Genomic DNA, 20195 nt, shown 5'->3' on the forward strand with positions numbered 1-20195 from the left:
CAAATCACTAATGCACATGAAAAATGAACCATGTACTTTATTATTTTGCAGAGCTGAATTAAAAAATCTGTAGTTCATAATGCAAGCCTCCATACATTTACCCTATCATATCAGTCCATACAAACACCTGTTAGTTTTGTTATGACTAAAGTGTGTTTCAGCTGAGAGAAACACAGGAAAAAAAGGATTCCTTCATTTTTCACTGGAAAATGTGCACTTGATTTACTTGATGAGAAGTAATGCATCTTCTACATGCAAATTTAACAAGTGAAAACAGTAAAAACAATAAAAACTAAAAATTGACATTATTCTTGATGCAGCTTTGGCTCATATTTGCTAATATAAATATATCCGTATTTTACCACCATTTCTGATTGGGAAGCCCTCATATTGTCCAAAAGGAAGCAGGTCATATATTGCCTACCTCAAAAATAAAATATTTGAGTAAGAACCATTCCTCAATTTTGTCAATTATATTGATATTGACTGAATCTCTAAGTAGCCTATATAAAATCCCTGTGAGTACATTCTCCAGGTTGAAGTTGAAAGCTCTGGTTTAAGTCTTGTCCTGACTTTCCAGGCATCCTCTCAGAGATCATTGTGGAGCTCATGGGAACCCTCTCAGATATTTGTGGTTATCTGCTGCTGCTACATAAGGAACCATTAAAGTAACTGCACCTTCACCACCAGAATCTGGTTTGCTACATCTTAGACAGAAAAAAATGCCCCTGCAAGAAAAATGAAACCTAGTTTCTAAATTAGGGAAAAAGATATGTAATCTGTAATCTGCTCCTCCAGCATTTTAAAAATTTTGCCATGATAAATAGTGCCTGTTTTTTTCTTTTGGTCTACAGCTTGTTTAAGATTATCTCAGTTGCAAATATCCAATCTATCAAGATACTGGGAATTTTCCAGAATTTCCCTGAAATTCTCCTCTCTTCCCCCATAAGATGAATGCAGTAAGTGAGAGCTATTTATTTATTGAAAAAAAAAAATCCAATTAAAATATAAATAATAAATTGTCCATCAAATAATTCTTCCTTTAAGACTTTCACTGTTTAGAAACCAATACTCATATTCTCTTATTTTCTATATAGCCAAGCCATAGATAAGTTAATGTAGACCTTATACCTCTATTATAATATGGGCAACAGTGGAAGGACTTTATTTTCCATCTGTCTGGGACTAAGACCCTCACCTCTAGCTCACACCACAAAGACCCTCAGTACAGACCACTTGGATGCCCTGGACACCCCAATTCTAGTACCATTCCAACAGCAACTCTAAGCATTCTCTTTTTCTCAGCCCTAAGAGAAACTTTTGTCTCTGTCTGGGGCAAAGAACCTCACCTCCAGAATTTTTGTCAGCATCGCTCACAACTTCTCCTGCTCTGTATTTCTCATTTCAGCTGCTGTTCAGCCATATTCCCCTCCCACTTCTATGGCTTGCTGTATTTCAAAAGTAATGCCCATGGTATAAAATGCACCAACATCTATATCAAATGTAACTTAGCTGCACAAAAAAGATGCTTCACTAGCTGACTTCAGTAATTTGACTCTGCGAATTTACAAAATTTTCTCCTTCACTATGGTCTTTCAGACTATCCAGTATCAGTTTTTTATTTGGGCTCCTTTCATATCCTACTTCATACGAACCACTTCCAAAAGTTTTCTCAGTTTCTGCAAATTGCCTATAATCAAACACTTTTCATTCTTTCCTGTACAAACCTGAGAGCAGTTTTCAGAGTAATTCCTGACTGCAGAAACAAAAGTTGAATAATTGGTTCCAACATAATTCAATTACTATTTACTCATAACTTTAATGTTAGGCATCCTTTAAGCAGCATTTGACTTGAAGGCTATTTTTTTTTAATAATGAAAAAACCAGTCATATTCAAGGGGTTTCTGTACTTCCCATAATTAGAAACAGAGACTGAATCTAAAGTAATTTGAATGCAGTGGGCATCTTTTTGCAGCATACCTTGTACTGCAAGCTCTTCAAATTATCTTGTTGTTGTTGTTGTTGTGTTTAGCAAAATATTGGTGCTTAGATAATCATGACCTTACATAAAAATGGCATGTACAAGATGCTGTTTGCTGTATTCCTAAATGAAAATGAGATTTGAGATGGACCAACATGACTAATTTATCAAACTACTTTTTTTGACTAGAGATGAACATAGTAATTAGAGTTCTAGCCAAGATTCATCTATACAAACATACAGTGGTTTAGGTGAATTTAAAAATGTTCTCTAATCTCATTCAAGGAAATAATTCACATTTCAGCTAATCCCTTGGAGAATACTGCTTGAAATTTATAAGGGACACATGCCAACCAAAACTCTCAAAACTTGACAAGCCATCACTCATGTGGAGAGTGAGAATTCCAATGCATGAAAAGATGACTATTTCCTTTTGCTACTATGCATGGTGAGGTCAAGTTTCTATTCCAGGGAATAAACAAGCAAAAATTCCCATATTAACCAATAGTCAACTGATCTAATAACTGTAGCTCAAGTCAATTAAAAAATTAAAATAATAAAAAACACACTTTCATATTTATGTTTCGCTAACAAACAAGGTAAAACTTGAGGTCTTGACCTTTACAATGAAGGACTAGATTTGTTTACTTTACAAGCAGTAGCCTACTTTTCCTTACCGTTTATGACACAGCATTATGTTAGGATTATGACACAACACAGAAGCGGTGGCAGTGGTAATAGAATAAACAAACTGGGTTAAAAATCCTAAGTATGTGGCAAAGATTGTTTCAGGCATAGGATTACATTAATATTTTTCTTAATGTAATTTGAAATCTCAAAGGTCAGATGATTTTGGGCATTCTTAAGCCCAAAAAATATGAAGCAAAGCAGGAAATTTTACCCCTTAATTTTCCTCACTGACATCTTAGCTTTATGAGTGGGAGAGGAGGCAGGGAGGACTTCTCACTCTGTGCTGAAAAGTTCGAATTAATTCTGGTTTATATTTTAAAATAAGGTGGAATAGGCCTCTGCTGAGAATCTTTTTTTTTTTTTTTAATGACACCTGAAACTTTTTATTAAACTCTGCTTAATTCCCTTTTCATCCAAGTATTTTTTTTTTATTGTTGCAAGTATTTACTGTTGCAAGACTGAAGTTTCCTGGTTTAAGGGTTTTTATGATCTGCATTTAGCTTACTTCTGTTACTAGTGTTTTTAGCAGGGGGAGGGGACCATGTATGTATGTGGATTTTTGGTTGTTTTTCCTAGCCAAACCTAATACAACAAGCTTCTTCCCAGAAAAAGAAACACAGACTAAGCCCTGGAAGACCTGAGACTGACTAATGCAAAACCACTTTTAAATAGCAAGACAAAAATAGATTTGTATGGCTGTGAGCAGAAATACATGTACAGACCTTAATGGAAGAAAAAATGAGCTCCTATTCTATGGAAAGAAATGACCAGACCAATTAAATTTTCATTCTTAACTTTCTGAGCACTAACAATTTATATATCATTTACAGAACATAATTTTTATATTTGGTATTTTTACAAATAAACAGCCAAGAAATTTAATTGAAGTCCAGACTATAAAAGCTTGCCTTCTGTTACTTCAAATAGTTATCTACTGCTGTGAGTTTATGTAGTTATTATTAGTAATTAATTTAGGAACTAGAATATGTCACAAGCCATTCTAATAAGCACTGTAAAAGGAAGATGACAACTCTTCCTCAAAAAACGCAGTGATTGGCCATAAGAAGATGAATGCAGACATGTAGAAAATCATCTGGAAAAAAAGAGTAAATAGTGCAATGGGTAATATATTTGTTTATTTGTTTGTGAAGTTTTATTTGCTGTACAGAAGGTCAATAACTCTTTTGCTTACAACCAATTTCTTAGCCAACTTCCCATCCTCACTTTATATTGTTGAATTGAGAAAAACGTGTAGCTAAATAAAGAACTGTAAGGAAACAGAAAAATCAATAATGGTCAGCATAATTAGGAAGCATTCAAAACAAGTTCAAATTCTCAGAATCAAGAAGTTCCTAAACTGTGTAGGTATTACATGTTGCAGATCAGAACACTGTTCAACTCAATTTTAATTGTTAATACAAAACTATCAAATTAATAATATTAAAAGTATAATAGGAATGTTAATTGATATATTGGAAAATAAGATACTAACTAAACTTACAGTACATTTTTCAATCCAACTGGTAATGAATCATAACAAAAACCATCAAAATGACAGCAACAGTCAAAGTCTCTACATTTAACTTAGGGACTACACAAGTTCACTTATCTTACAGATGAGAACTGTTGACTTTTCAGATTAATGGTCAAGAGATGCTGGGAATAGGATGTTTTCTGTAACTGTAGGTCTCTACAAATAAATACATGTCAGATTACTAGAATACTAAATAGTGTGAAATCACACTAGAATTTGCAATCATTACTTTCCTGTAGAAAAAGCATCCATACCAACATATTTAATTAAAATTTGCAAATCTGATTTGACATAATGTGAAATATTCAGGAAAATCAAAATGGCATCAAGGTTCTTTGATGAGTACCAGATATGATACCAATGTTAATTAAAGCACAAATAAATTGCACTATAATACACCAGATTCCAAAAGTTCCATGTTCTGATGCCGTGAGCTTTCTCCTTAAACATTAACAACCTACGCTAAAAAGGACAGATTAAACCAGTACTCAAGCTTGTTTTCTCTTCTGATCTGTAAGTTCAATAAGATTCAAGAAACAGAGGAAATTACTTGTTCAAGGAAATTTAAAAGTGTTGTGCTGCTTAGAGTTCAGATAAATGTTGCGGTGTGTTTTAAACTTCCGGGTCCCTTACCCAGGTGTGCCAAAACCCTCCCTTCCCCTCTCACCCCCTTGCGGAGTGAGTCCTGTCAATCAGGCTTAACATTCCAGCAAAGGCGTCGTGTGGTTGGTCAAATTCAAAGGATGCCCCTCAGGCCCAGAGGTCATTGGCCTGTCTAGGTGTCCCTCGTCCCTTGAGACCCCGCCCCCCCCACCTGGTTGGTGGCTCACCTGTCCCTTCCCCTCCCCTCCCCCTGAGCTTAAAAGGTGAAGCATGCCATGTGCTTGGAATTCTGTTGGAGTTCTTCCCAAGATTCAGACGTCTGTAACCATGGAATAAACCTCTGGATATTAACCCCTCCAGCAGAATCCCTCCTTTGTCCTCACCTTCGCCTGAAGCTTCTTCCTAAGGTAAACAGAGTTCCTAACAAGCCTGGACTTGTTTAGTGCCCAGCTGGAACCATCAGCAAGCTAAAGGTGTCTGTGGGGTGATACACCACAGAAGCCGCCTTTGGCTCAGCCACGAGGGTCAGACTGGCCCAGGCACAATCTAACTGGTAATATTGGGATTCATATTCCAATAGATAAATATATCATAGGTCATTTCTCCATACAGCTCTCCTTTCAGAGTAAGAACCTGAAATATACAGCTTTAGTTGTTTGATCTGGATAAGCAACTACATAAAATAATTTCTGTATAGCAGTGGTCTGGTGTAAAGTGGCTGTAGCAATGGTTCTACTGCTTACAGTTTACATGTCTTCTGTTTTATCTAAACCATACCGAAAGCAGAACATTATACTGATACTCTGAAGTTTCAAGTGTCCCTGAAGAATCTTTTGTTACAATTCCTAATCACCTGTTACTACACAGTTTAGGAACTGATCAAAGATTCATTGACACCAGCAGATTTCTCATTGACTTCAAGGCATCACTCATGCTGTTACTTGAAGAAATATGCAGTACTTCATCAATTAGAAGCAAATTATCTAAGGCTGTTTTCCCAATCAAGCCTCCTCCCAAAATGGATTGTTAAATTTTAAGTGACACATTGCTCCCCTTTTCCAGATAAGAATAAAAAAAGGAACTGAATCACTAACTGCAAAATGCTTGTATCTTTAATTAAATACCTTTAATGTCATCAATTTTCAACATTCTACCTGTCATTACATTTAATTCTTCAGTGGTTTGTTACTATTTTCAAGTAAATTCAGCCCAAGTTGATTTTATGTGTATGAATGACAAGTAAGCCCACTAGCAGAAATATTAACTTCAACAACTAAATGAATGTTAAAATAGAATACCAAAAGGTAAATTCAGGACAGTTAAACATATGTTAGAAACTAGATATTAAATAGTCTTTTTTTTTTAACTATACACTGCAAAGAATTAATTTCTGATATAGAGAGCCATATGGTGAACTGACCACATTCATACCTTATCAAGAAGCAACTTTGTCATAATTTTGGGCCTTTCAATCTGAACTATGAAAAATTCTTTTAATTAAAAATGCAGTCATAGAATCATACAATGACCTGAATTGGAAGGAACCTTGAAGATCATCTAGATCCAACTCGCCTGCCCTGGGAAGGAGAACCTTGACTCATCCCTAGGACCAAGATCACTTCATGTACACAAACACACAAATACACACACATCTATGAGTGTGTGCATCTGCACATTCCTCCCTTATCTTCCTCGTTTCACCACCAAGTTATACTTTCTGCCAGTGGCAGAACAACAAGCTCAACAAACCTCCTCAAATGGTGCCATTTGGTCATGGTGTTCCTTTCACAGAAAATCTGTGTGCAGAAATATGTTTCAGCATGCACACATGTTTCTTCTGAACATGCTTTCTCACAGAAATAACTTTTCATCTCTCACTTGTCCTTAAATTAAAAATAAACAATAAATAATCCTTGTCTTGCTTGGTGTTTTCAATGCAAATTGTGTAATGAAGACAGAGAAAATATTGGCAAGTATGAGTCAATGGAGTTTAAATATCTTGTCAGAAGCCAGTAAGAGCAAAAAAGTCAATGAAACTAAAGGCTTATCCTGCACTTTCCAAATTAGATTTGTGGGAAAATAAACATCAAATGGAACCTTAATTTTATGCGGCATGACAAATTATACTTTATGCTGGACACTAAGAACATTAAGTACATCATTTCCAGAGATAAAACTAAATATGAACGGGGACCTGATATATGAAAAGAGTGAAAGAATAGTTAACTCTTTGCAAGAATTGCTGCTGAAACAACAATACAGAATTCTGTCCTTACTCTCTGACCACCTGTCAGTTATTGTAATTTACACAGGAACACTCAAAATTCTAGACATAGTCTAAAAATAATGAGATTTTATTACAGGAAAATTAACTGCACCAAGATTCCATTCTATGAAGTCATTTGCATTCTCAAATAATTCAGATGTTGTTTACAGAAAATTGCCTAATGATATTTTAAATCTCAGCCTTGAGGCTTCTGATATCAAACTTTATAAAAACTCCTTTAGCGCACTAAAATAGACTACTGTCTATTCTCTATGAAAGCACTACAATTTTTTTTTGTACAGAATTGTTTTCCTATGATAGCCATGCAAAGTACTCAACATTTCTGGGCATCTTAGGTAAGAAATTTAACATAGAAATTCATAGGAGGCAGTACAGCCATTCAGGTTTATGTCTGGTAATTATTATGCTTTCTGCAGGATTCAGGGAACAGACAGAAGGCATTTTTTGAGTCAGGTGAAGAGCACGTGGCAGAATAGATGATCTTACTAAATGTATCTAAATTTTCTGTAAGATTATAAGAGTATCACTTTTCTATTTCATATATGTACTAAGCAAATGAAAGAGGCAATTTCAGGTAAACAGCTGTGTAGCACCTTCACACTATAAGGTAACTTCAGAATAAAGATTTCTGGAGAAGGTAGAAATAATCCAGAGTCTTTAACAAGATTTACCTGCTGACAACCTGAGCCTCCAAATAGGCTGTTCCACTTTAAAGAGCATTTAAATGCTTACAGTGATAGGAGAAGACTTAATTTATCCAGAAGCTTCACTCACATCAGTGGAGCTTCCTTCATCTGGGGAAGGAAGGAAAGGTAGGAAACCATTCACAATCTCTTAAAGAAAGTAATGCTCCTAAGTAACAATACATAGATTGTTGTAATATAGTGTAAAAAATCTATATACTGAGAGAGAACAGAAAAAATTTGTTTTAAAAAATGTTTAAAGGTGTTTTTTTTGGCTCTATTGCAAAATCAATAGCTGGTGACTTATTTTCAATTGTAAACAACAACAAAAAAAAAAGAGCAAGAACAGAAATGTCTCTGCCAAATATACAAAATGTTCATTTACCTTGTTTTCCTTTTTATCTAGGTATACTTTTTTATCACTGATGTTCCAAAAAGATTTAAGTACCAATTAGTGTAATTTTTGCCTCATATCCCATGAACAAGATAGGAATTTCCCTCATTAACTACCAAAGCACTAAATAATGGAAAGGAAGAGTACATTCTGTACTTCAGCTAACTGAAAATTCTTTTAAACCACACAGACCTGCGCTGCCTATAATGGCATTTGTAAGTCTACAGTGCACACCAGTGGACTATAGTAGGACATGCACTTTTCCACTTTTTTCAGGATAGTTTTGTAAATATCCCATCTTATTTAACTCTTAAATGATCAGAAAAGCACATCATTCAGGATTTATAAGGATGGATCTAAAATTTTGAGGAAGATTTGCAATGAGTATAAACAAGAATGTTTAATTGTACATAAGATAAAATGATCATTCTAAAACCTAAAACTTCATCAGGCTTGCTCATTCCAATTCTCTGTTTGCAAACATCACAGCAACACACCAAGGATTTGCGTTGTTTTCCAGAGGCCAAAGACCTAACTAATCAAACTCAGACATACTTTTTGTGTTTTTCAGACTGATGGTTAATTGAGCTGTAAACTAAACTGTATCTGAAAAAAATTGCATACTCCATTCCTGGGGACATTCAACAAGCAAAATTAGGGATGTAAAAATTTTAATGCTCTTTAGAGAACTTAAAGATTCCTCCTCTTTGTAACAAAGTTTACTTTAAACCCAAGTATAACTAATGTCAATATTCTTTATTTACTCAACAGCTTTTCAAACAAATTTTGCCTTTCTGTAGATACTCAAGCAAATACAACAATTAGTGCAATTTTATACTGAGTAATTTCTTTCCTGTTTTTAAAATAACAAAGTGTTTTACATCTTTTAATGGACAGACATATAATTCTTAGAACAAAAAAAAAAAGAAATTATCAGTTACGACACCAAATGCAACTTTCTGTTGTACCTGTTAAAATGGTCTAATTTACGACCTCAAACAAGTCAAGATCAATGTCACACAAAGCTGCCTATAATGCTCATGGTTACTATGATCATAGATTGTCACTTTCCTACTTTTTTTAATTAACTCAATATATTGAAAACTCATTTGCAACTTCCAAATTGATGCTGAATGGATAATATGTTAACACAACGATCATCAAGATCACCAAAGCTTTCCATATTTTGTTTGTCCCAAGATGAGTAAATACTTGTCTTCTAATGAAAGTAACTAAAGAAAGTGATTAGTTACTGGGAGCACTAATAATCAAGTCTTGACAGCTGTGAAGTTTCTAACATTCCCCAAAATCTCTCCAATTTCCAAAAGGCTAGAAGAGCTATCCACTCCTAAAAATGGTTTAATTTGCAGTGGCACTGTCACTTGCAAACCAAGCACTTTTTTTTCACATTCACAGTGGGACTGTTAGGCAATCTACCAAAGGAAATAGCAGATTAATTCAGTCAAGGACATGAAAATAATCCAGATGTAATGATTGATCTGCTTTTAATCTAGAAATTCCTTTGTGATTTAATATTGGAAATTTATATTGGAATCAGATTCCAGGCTTAGCCTAGTAGATGTCTGCACTTTACTTTATTCCACTTTCAATTTTTTCACTGTCAAAATTCTTGTCTGTTGTTCCAGCATCCATTTCTCAACAGTAATATATAGTGAGCAATATTCACATCAGTGTTGACAACACAAAAGGTTTGGTTTATTTTAGTAGAGTTTCCACTTACAGAAACCCCCTCCACTGATATAAATAATTTCTTTCAAATTAGTCAGATTCATCCAGATCAGTGTCTTTTTCTGCAATTTAAAAATGAGATTTATGTCATAAATGTCAGAAGCTGAAAAGAATGCTCAAACTATTACCTCCTGTTAGCAATTAAAGCAATTGAGCATGTTCCCAAGAAAAAAGCAGCAACACATATATGTAGACATGCAAATGCATAAATATTGTTCTCTATCTCCAATGAATTCTCAGAAAAATTTTACTTTCTGTTGTTCTATTCCTGATGACAGTGCCATAAAGCATTTCATGAAGATTAAATTGCTTAAGTAAAACTATCAACTAAACCTAGAGTTCCTCTGTTTGGCACAAGTATAACAAGCTAAAATCCTACTTAATGAGCAAACAGAAAATAAAGAACTAAAATTTAAAGGAACTCAAATATGAAAGATAGATATTAGTTTGTTGCTGCTTTGCATATGCATCACCTATTAACTGGAACTTGAGATTTAATAGACTGCTTGCAATTCTTTCCAGAACATGAAAGAAAACTAATTAAGTTCTCTCCATTATTTAAAATCTGAGATGTTAAATTCATAGGACAGTTTAAATTCACTATCTATGTTTAGCTATATAAACACACATCTTGAGTTTTGTTGGACCAAAGAGGTCCTCTATCCATTGTCCTGAAAGCTAAAACCTGCAAACTGTAATACAAATATTTTCTATTCTTCTAATCATGGACACAGATTGAAATGAACATGTATTTCCTAACACCAATTCAACACAACCAGGCAATGTTCTTAAATTACTCCTTCAAGGCTGATCTTCGTAAAAGTACATTGCTTTCTGGCATCAGACCTCCACCATGAGTGACCTGCTGAGCTAAATCAGTCTCCTGGCACATCTACCTGTTCTCTTGAGTATTAGGACAAACCTTGGTTGTACTCCAAGGCCTGACAGGTTTGGTTGACTCCTTTGTTTACCTATCAGAGTTGCCTCCCTTGGAAGCCTTCCCAGCAGTTCCCTGACTAAGCCAATATCCTGCTCTCCTTATGTTCAGGGTCTGTACTCTGCTGCTCGCCTTTCTTCTTTCAGGGTGACTGACACCGCTATTTCAAAGCTACCACAGAGGAGGAAATTATTCATCATCACATACCCAGCTAGTTTCCTTCATATTAGTCAACAGCAGATCCAGCTATTCATCACCCCTTTTGGGCCTTCAGCAAGAATTTATTCCTGAAACCCCACTGAAATCTCTGTGGTTGCACAAGCTATTGTAACTTTCTGGCAGCTGTAGTCACCCACGAGAACTGGGATTTACAACTCCAAGATCTGTGCTCTTTAAACACTTTTTTTTGTTTCCTCATTAGGTGGTCTGTAACAAACTCCTACCACAATGACACCCTCACTGGCCTGTTCTCTGATCCTAAATTCACAAGTCTGATTATCTCCCATCCTTCTGGAGACCTCAAAAGAAGTGAGCTGCTTTTAGATCTGAGGGCAACTTCCATTTCCTCAGCCCTTCCTTGCCAGTGTTTCTAGAAGTCCTTCACAGTACTCCACTTGCATGGACTCGGCATAGTATTTGAATTGTTCCAACAATATCGTAGTTCTGTAACAACATACAGCTCTAATTCTCCCAGCTTGTTTCCTAGGATGTGTGCATTTTTTACCAACATTTGAGGCGGGTGTCCCTTCACATTGTTTTACCATTCCTGAAGTCTTTCATGTTCCTATCAACCTATGCTCTGAGTTTTCCAGCTGACCACCTCTTCTTCATTTCACTGTGGTCTGCAATCTCTCATTGCTTCCTTTCCTAGTTCAGGTCCCCATGACCTAGACCCAGAGCTCTGTGATCATTCCCAATATGCCCCCAGCTGGTGCCCATCAGGATGGGTAGCAGCATAGCAGTCTAAGGACTGGACAGACCTCGGCAATCTCTCTGCAATTTCCTGGATCCTAGCCCACAGCAAGCCACATAACCCTCAAAAAAGCAAGTGGGGAGCAAAGGGGTTTCTATCCTCACAGGAGCAAGCCTCCTACTACCACCATTTGCTGCTTCTCCTGATGTTAATGCATGGTGTTTGTTAAAGCTGGCTCTGATGCCTCACAGTTATCGCTTTCTTCACTTACTTCACTACCAGGTGTTTGAACCTTTTGAAGTGCAGATCTGGAAAAAGAGCCATCCGGCAGTTGCTGGAGAACATACCTTTCCAGCCCTCCTACTGTGGGACTCAATTCACTGTGAAACTCACAGCCTCTGACTGCCCCTCCCATGTGGTTCAGATGTTTTTATCTCTGGATCCCTGTGAAGATCCTGTTAATCTCCTCTTTGCCTTCTCTGATCCTGCCCAGCCTTACTTCCTTGTCCACGTCGATGGGGACGACACATTTTTTCAGGCAATTTCTACACCTCTAGTGCTGTATTTCTCCAGCCTCTCAGGAAGGGTGGCAGGGCTTTCCTGAGCATCCCCTTACCCCACATGGACCCCTTCTCTCTGAACACAAGCCCCACTGGACCCTGATCACACACTGCTGTACATCGGGACCACCAGCCTCACCACACAAGGGAAGGGGCATGGAACCTGCCTGCTCTGGCTCGTCCTTCCTGGAAGCCTGTGGAGCCATCCCAGTGCCACTCTCACAGCTTCCCAGCACCAGGTGCTGCCATGGCAGCATCCACACACTCTCACCAGGTCCCTCCCACCTGGCTACACAGAATACTTATTGATATATGGTGGATTTGTCACATTCATAAACCATGGAGACAATTTCACTCTTAGCTACAACACAGGAAATCAGAAGTCTAAATTTTCCTTCTTACTCCATGTGATAACAATGTACTGCTAACATACCTGTTTCAGGCTTTCCAGCTTGGTATGTCTCAATTCTTCATATTTCCATTTCCAAAGAAATAATTCGTTTTCCATCTTTTCCATTTCTTTCTCCAGAAATACATTCATTCTAAAAAAGTATTTTAAAATTTAGCATTGTACAATTTTGAAGCTGACAGAACAAAAGTTACATTGAATTTCCTTCTCATAGCTTGAGTTATGCTGCCTTTGTCAATGTTATATCTTGACTCTTCTAAAAACCATTATTATGATTGCATAATTAGTCCAAAAGATTCATCAAAAATAATAGTTAAAGAGAAAACAGAAATCCAGTAGTAGAGAATTGAAACTTTAAATAAAATAAAATTTTGAGATAAACTGAAGAAAATTTAACTTCTGTTAGTGGTTCAGGCCACCTAATTTATCACAAGTTTCTTCACATTAGTGAAGATCCTCAAAGAAAACATATTAAATCACTTGCATTTAGTACAGACAACAGATTAAACACATGTATACAGGAGAAATATACACTATTGAAACCAGAAACCAAAGATGATTGATGTTTGATGCTAAAAAACATTACTAAAAGATGTATATTTCATGTTTCAAAAAATAATAGCTCCTGGAAGAAAATGCTAGAAGAATTTCAGGAAAATGTATTATTTAGTGTAGAAGTACTATGCCTGTACAATGAGAAAAATATGAAATAGTTGAAAAGAAATACCTAATACTTGGCAATTAAAGAAACTGTTGCGTGCCACAGTATTCTATTCTAATGGAGGCTAATAGAATTTTTCAACCTTTTTAACAAAGACGTTATTGCCGGCCTTACTAGAATATATTTTGACAATATTTGGTTTAAATATTCACATGTTCAACCAAAGTGTATTGATGGAATTTGTCTGGAACATTTCTATGCAGCAGACTGCAGGCTTATATAGAGATAAGACTTGCCACTGACTGGGCTGACTCAGGTCCTGGAAGCAATGTCAGCTACTTTAATGAAGCAATCCACTATAGTGAAATATCTTCTCTCTTCTTTTATACCTAAACGGAATGCTCTTGAATCAGGGATATCCTTTTTCTGCCTAGATTTAGTATATAGCACTGCTTATCTTAGCAAAGATCTAGAAATCCCATAACATTACAGTAATAAAATAAACACCATTATTCACAAAGCAAAATGGAGCAATATGTATTTCATGCATTTCAACTCAACCGTTTTGCTTTCAAAGTAATGGGATATTTCATTGGAATGATATCATTGGGGAACTAAGGGAATTCTTAGCGAGACATTTAATACAGTAGAAAGTGAAAGCATGAAAGATGACATTCTAATACTTTGAATAATTGTCCATTGACTGCATTGAATGCAGTGAAAGTCCTCAGAAATGGTCTATTCTGAAAAGTAAGAGAAATGTACAATATGTTTCGCTTATTTAGAAGACACTAGTTTTGTTTTGTGTTACAGTACTTCTTAACGGAGGTCAGCTCCCTCTGATACCACTAATTGAAAGAAATTATTCTGATTACATAAAGTTTACTATTTAAATAAAGAAAATGAAGAGTGGAAGAAAGAATATAGCAGACATCAGAAGCAACTTACTTACTAGAATCAAGTTCAGGGCATTTTTCATGGATCTTGTAATGAGACATTTTAACTCATTATCTAATTAAATCACAGAATTACAGAAAATGGTCGAGGTTGAGAGTGGCCTCAAGAAGGCCATCTGGTGCAAAACCCCTGCTCAAGCAGGGTTGCCTAGAACTGATTGCTCAGGACCATGTCCAGATGCCTTTTGAATGCCTCCAAGGATGCAGACCCAGCAACCTTCCTGGAAACTGGAAACCATTGCCAGTGTTCAGTGATCCTCACAGGAAAAAAGAGGATTTTTTTGTTGCTTAGTCAGAACCTTTTGTATCCATTGTCTGTGTTACCCAGCCAGTCTTAAGAAGTTCCTCTTTGATATTATTAACTAGCAGTCAACTAGTTTGTGAGCTTTTGGTTTTAGAAGAAATAAACACTTTTAAGTTCAAAACAGAACAAATTACTACCTTAAAATTAGAAGACAATTAGATGAGAACACTGATCCAAAAGATGACAAAAGACAGCTATTTTAAGCAAATGATTATGCAAAATGCTGAGCCATTCATAAGGTCTGTAATTTCCATTCATGCTAATGGACCTCAAATGTGTAATTGATGTGAGCCATTAGTACCTAGTAGAGGATGTTGGTGTGTAATTTCACACTGTAAACCCAAGCCAAGATATTTTTTTGAATGTCAAAACATTAATTTTCATCCCTTTACTTTTATTATTTCTTTTAGACCTTCTTTCTTTTTGTCCTTTGCAAAGCCTGATCTGCGTGCATAAGGTTATGTCAACATTACTGATGATAGCTCTAAGCAGAATGCAAAAAGCAGAAGTCTTCTCAGGGTGAAAAAGCAAAATATCTTATGGAGAGAGATAGGAAACCAAAAAGGTTACTAGGTAGGTAACTTAGAGGGAAATTCAAACACTGGATTTGCATCAGCTAACTTGACTCTAGAAAAAAAGCAGTCAGAGTGCTGCATATAAACCAGGAAACTGCTGAGAAGTCCTCTGCTGTATGAGTAAGATCCCACTGACTGCTAAAGTAACCTCTGGCCTTGGGGTTCAAGCTGTCTATTTTCTGTTTGCTTTTGATGCAACACAGCTGTGTGTTCTTGGCTCAAGTTCACTGAGAAAACTGCTAAGTTGTGAGAAAGAAGCTGTGAGAAAATACTTAAGCTAGAGCCACACAAGATAAGGGGAGTAAAAATGCAAACGGGGTGAGATTGTTGAGATAGTCATTACTAGCAACTCCAGAATACAGGATTAAAAATCCTGACATGAGCAAGAATAAAACCTAAGAGAGAAAACTGGAAATCTGAAGTCGGAAATATGGCAAAATCCGCCAATTCTACCAAGTGGTGGAGACCAACCCTTTCTGAGATAGCAGGTGACAGCCTGCTCAACTGAGATTCAGCTATCTCAAGAGACTGGTGACTATGATAATACTTATCCTAGTAACATTATTCCTAGCTATTTACTGTCTGCATTGCCAAATATAGTAGCTTCTTAGAAGCTGCATATATTCTGCTTCCATAACATCTCTCCATGCAGGAAATGTTGCCCTCCTGCAGAGGGAGTTGTTGTACCCATCCCTGCTGCTATGTGGAAATCACTGCTTGGTGCCTGAGGTTGGCATTGCCACATGTTGCATGTTATAAACATGCCCCAGTTCTTACTGTGTGCCAGTAAATTTATTGTCTTATACCACAGTACAAAATAAATGAACGTGAAATTATTCATAAATGAAAAATTTAAAAAATAAATGCATGAAAAAATGAATAAATGAAAAAATCTGTCTCTGTGAAGTACAGTTAAATATTGGTTAGGGAGGCATGTAAACAAACCGACAAACAAAAACCTATTAAAGTTTTTCCTGAGAAGTGACTAAAAGTGAGTTGAAAATTTTTCTATTTTCTAAATGAAAGTTATTATATATGTATGCATACTTGATTGCTGATGAAGTCCCTAGGCCCCTAAATATTTCCACCCCAGGAAAATGGGTATATGAGGCATCAGTCTCCTAACTCACACATATGTTTGCTTTCACAGGCAAATGAAATACCTTTCAAGGAGAGAGAGCACAGCCATCTTCTGCTATATGATTCAACTAGAGAATTATTGTATGCTTTCTACAACTATCTAATTCATATAACAAAGCACATTAAATATGAGTTAGGAATTGAAAGGATTTTTTACCTCAGACTTGTGCTATGTACATGACAGTTATGAAATAAACTGACAGCCAGGAGATGTGAAATAAACTGACAGGAAGGAAATTCTTCAGCACAGTTTGCCATTGAAGACTCTCTGAACTGAAAGTGTTGAATATATTTGCAATGGACAGGAAATTTTCTTCCTTTTAATTTTACAATTAACTTCAACTGATTTTGAAATTACCATTACCTGTATTTGCAGCCTGAAGTCTGCTACTACATCATCATGCATCACATGCTGCATGTTTCCTTGAAAAGCCTTTCTGGTGAGATTCAATCTTTCTCAATATTGACCATTTAAACAACATAAAACTTCTTTCAGGCCATCAAAATTTATATTTAGTATCTATGTCAGGCAAATTTGATCTGCTACATAAATGTATGATAAATCTGTTACTCTCTCTTTGTTACTGGCTTTTAACAGAGACTTTGCTACAAGCGAAGAGGTTAACAGAATTTTGCAGCTGATTCATATATTTTGAATTCAAAAACAGCCTTTTTCATTCTGCAGTTGGACTCTTTCAAAGTCTGCTGGTAAAGTATATGAAAATCTGTTATTATGCATAAAGCACTCCAATAACTGGGTATAACATACATTAGATATCACTGCATTGATACCAAATTACATATTTGTATGGAAAACCTCTTATTTAAATGACAGACAAGCCAAAGAAAACAATAAACACACTTGGCTGAACTGTTTCTCTAAATTCTTATAAAAGTCTTGCAAATAGCAATGAAGAAAGTTTAGAACATATGAGGTACAAATGCAAACATCACCATATCTATTTTAGAAACTGTCTAAACCCCTTTATGAGAATTTCAAAAGTAGGATATATTTTGCACTTACTCTCTTTCCTTCTGTAGAATTTTCCCCATCTCAGCCAAATGCAAATTTAAGACTGATACATGTATTAAATCATTCTCTGTTGTCTTAGCTGTAGTGCCTAAACTGATTTTAGGTTTCTCCAAACAGATGCTGGGAAGTCCATTGGGGAAGAAATCGGGAGGCTTTGGGGTGATTTTTTTATTGTCATTGCTTTGGTCTTTGTTTACATCCTGAGAAAACAAAAAAATGACACCTGAGAAAAACATAAGTGAAGGAAAAAGTCTAACATAGCTCCAGCAGGGCCTACCAAGGTTCTTCTAGACATTTAAGGAACATAGAAGAAAAAAAGGAAATAGGTAACATCTTAAACAGTTGGACTGTATATGGGTGGAAAGGGGCAAAAATGTCAGTATATTTGAATAACTGTAATTTTGTGATTTCTTACAGATTCTGTTATGACAAGCTTCGTATCCAAAATATTTCAAATGTGTCTTTGCTGAGGAAATATATTCAATTTCTCTTTTTTTTTGGCTATAACTCTGGTGAAGACAGAATCTTGGAAATAATAAAACCAGCAATGCAATTTATCCATACAAATAATGTATTGAGAAACTTTACATTAGGAACTCAAACTTTTTATGTAAAGAATACTGAAGCAGGCTTATACAAGTTTTTCATAAGGAACAATGTATATAGATATCTATTTTGAAGATACTTGTTTTGCATACAAAACATAAGAAAAACTAATATCAAAATGGGAAAAAAAATTAAAAGTAAAATACACATTTTTGAGGAAGACTGAATGTCTCTTGTGAACAAGTTTCCCTTAGAAATGTATTTGCTTTACTGTAGCTGAGGAATTTTGTTTAAAAGCTAATCTAATTTTAGCAGTTTACTGACAATCCTCTTTCACATCACTCTGTTCTTTTGAGTTTTTAGAATAATACCCAAAATTTACATCAGAAAATACTAGAAACCACTGAAAAAATAAAAATGTTTCCCATTCACATATAAAGTTTCATTTTTTAAGTAGAAAAAGTTTTATACTAAGGAAAAATAGTTAAAGTATATTTTGTGGTATTTCCTTCCAATGGCAAATTTGTCTGAAAATATGAAAGGCATGCTTTTTTGTCAAAATCTATTCTTGCTACTAACATTACTATATTTTTGGTTGGTTTTTTTTTTCAGATTTCACAGGAATATAATATCATTAATATGCATTAGAGAGTAAAATTTCCAAACAGAATACATACAGATCTAAGATCTTGGCAGTTTCTCTTGAATTGAACTAAAAACTTTTCTACTTTCAACAATGCAGGGAAATAAAATATTCCAGCAATGTGTGAAAAAAATTGCCTATATTTACAAACACTGCCATCTGTTAGAAAACAAGTAAAGACTTTTGGTGGTGTCTATGAAGACTATACAGTGCATTCCAAGGCACAGAATTAAAGGTAGTTAAACATGAACAAATGCTTCGATTTTTGATGAATGTAACTGGATCTTTTGTGTAAAGTTAGGAGCTGCTTAACCAATATACTTGATTTTTTAAATTCTATATCATGATTTAATAGCTCTCCTTATCAAATAAGAAGTCTTGCAAATTTGCAAAAGAACTGCCTACCTTTTCCCATGCTTTTGAAGTTCAGAGAGAATTAAATGATTTTAGACTTTAGGTTCTTTAGAAGCCAAGAACCTAATATGCTTTTTTGGAGGGGAGAAAGAATGTAAGTACACAAAACATGATTAATTCAGACAAGAGAGGTATCCTGCTACTGTAAAACATGAGAGATAATCAAAACAATATGTAAATTATTGGATATAATAGTCTGCCTCTGTTCCTTAAATGTCTAGTCATAGTGCAAGGGTATGAATTGTTTTCTGTATTTTCCCATATTAGAAATATTTAGATCAGAGGGTCAGGGGGCCATAGGGTTTTGCTAGTGAATGGATCAGGCAATATTTTGGTCAAAATTCTTGAAAAATCCCATTCCAATGTACACATCCATACTTTGTCACTACTTCATGAACCACAAAAAACATTTCCCATTCTTTACCTTCTTTGTGTCTTCTGCCCCAGGAATTTTGATGATTTTGGTTAGGTCTTTCGGAGGTTCTGGTTCCAGAAACATTAACAGGCTTTGGTCTTTTTTAATACAGGCTATTTCTGAGCAACAGCATTCCGTTTTCCAAGCAGTTCCATTTTCTAAGTTTTCCTTCTCATTTACTAAATCCTGATTTATTTTTTTAAGCACACTTAGCTCTTTTATGACACTGTCTAGTTTGATCCTCAATTGTCTTGCTTCCTCTCGTGCTTTGTTTCTTTCTCCTCTCACTTTGCTCCATTTCTCTCTCCAATTAGCGGTGCAATCTGACCACCAGCGCATGGTCTTCTCCATTTGGGCAGCTCTGGCTTTGACTTCTTCCAGTTCCTGAATTTTTACTGCTTCAAAAATTTCCCAATCACTGCTGTAACTTGTATGCATATGTGCATACTGAGGTGAATTTGGGTAGAAACTTTGAGATGGAAGACTTGAATGAAACAAATGGTCACCTGGTTGCCAACATCTATCTAATTTATCAGGTTGTGTTGGTTGGGTCCCAAAAACCTCCATCTCTTCCATTTGTTTCTGAATGGAGTCTAAATTAATGTTTTGATTCATCATCTAATTTCACTCCTAAAAAAGACAAAGACAGACAATAATTTAGCTTTTAATTAATTATATCATATGAATAACCTTCAACAGTTGGGGTTTTTACTGCTATAATAGTGAGTTAATGATGCTGCTCATGTTTTAGAAATGTGCTTTATCAAC

General features: G+C 35.5%; 1 protein-coding gene across 2 annotated transcripts in view; it reads right to left on the reverse strand.

The window, feature by feature from the left end:
- CCDC102B (coiled-coil domain containing 102B) overlaps window positions 1-19986 on the reverse strand; it is a 122619-nt gene extending 102633 nt beyond the window's left edge. For both annotated transcript variants that reach the window (XM_064703471.1, XM_064703472.1), the window contains exons 1-3: window positions 19437-19986; window positions 17401-17609; window positions 12765-12873 (exon numbers count right to left, since the gene is read on the reverse strand). In XM_064703471.1, coding sequence (XP_064559541.1) covers window positions 12765-12873; window positions 17401-17609; window positions 19437-19865 — 747 coding nt within the window. In that variant the 5' untranslated portion in view covers window positions 19866-19986. The remainder of the gene's footprint in view (window positions 1-12764; window positions 12874-17400; window positions 17610-19436) is intronic.
- Window positions 19987-20195: the final 209 nt, after the last annotated feature.

The sequence above is a fragment of the Zonotrichia leucophrys genome, chromosome 2, assembly GCF_028769735.1.
Source record: "Zonotrichia leucophrys gambelii isolate GWCS_2022_RI chromosome 2, RI_Zleu_2.0, whole genome shotgun sequence".
NCBI classification, from domain to species: domain Eukaryota; kingdom Metazoa; phylum Chordata; class Aves; order Passeriformes; family Passerellidae; genus Zonotrichia; species Zonotrichia leucophrys.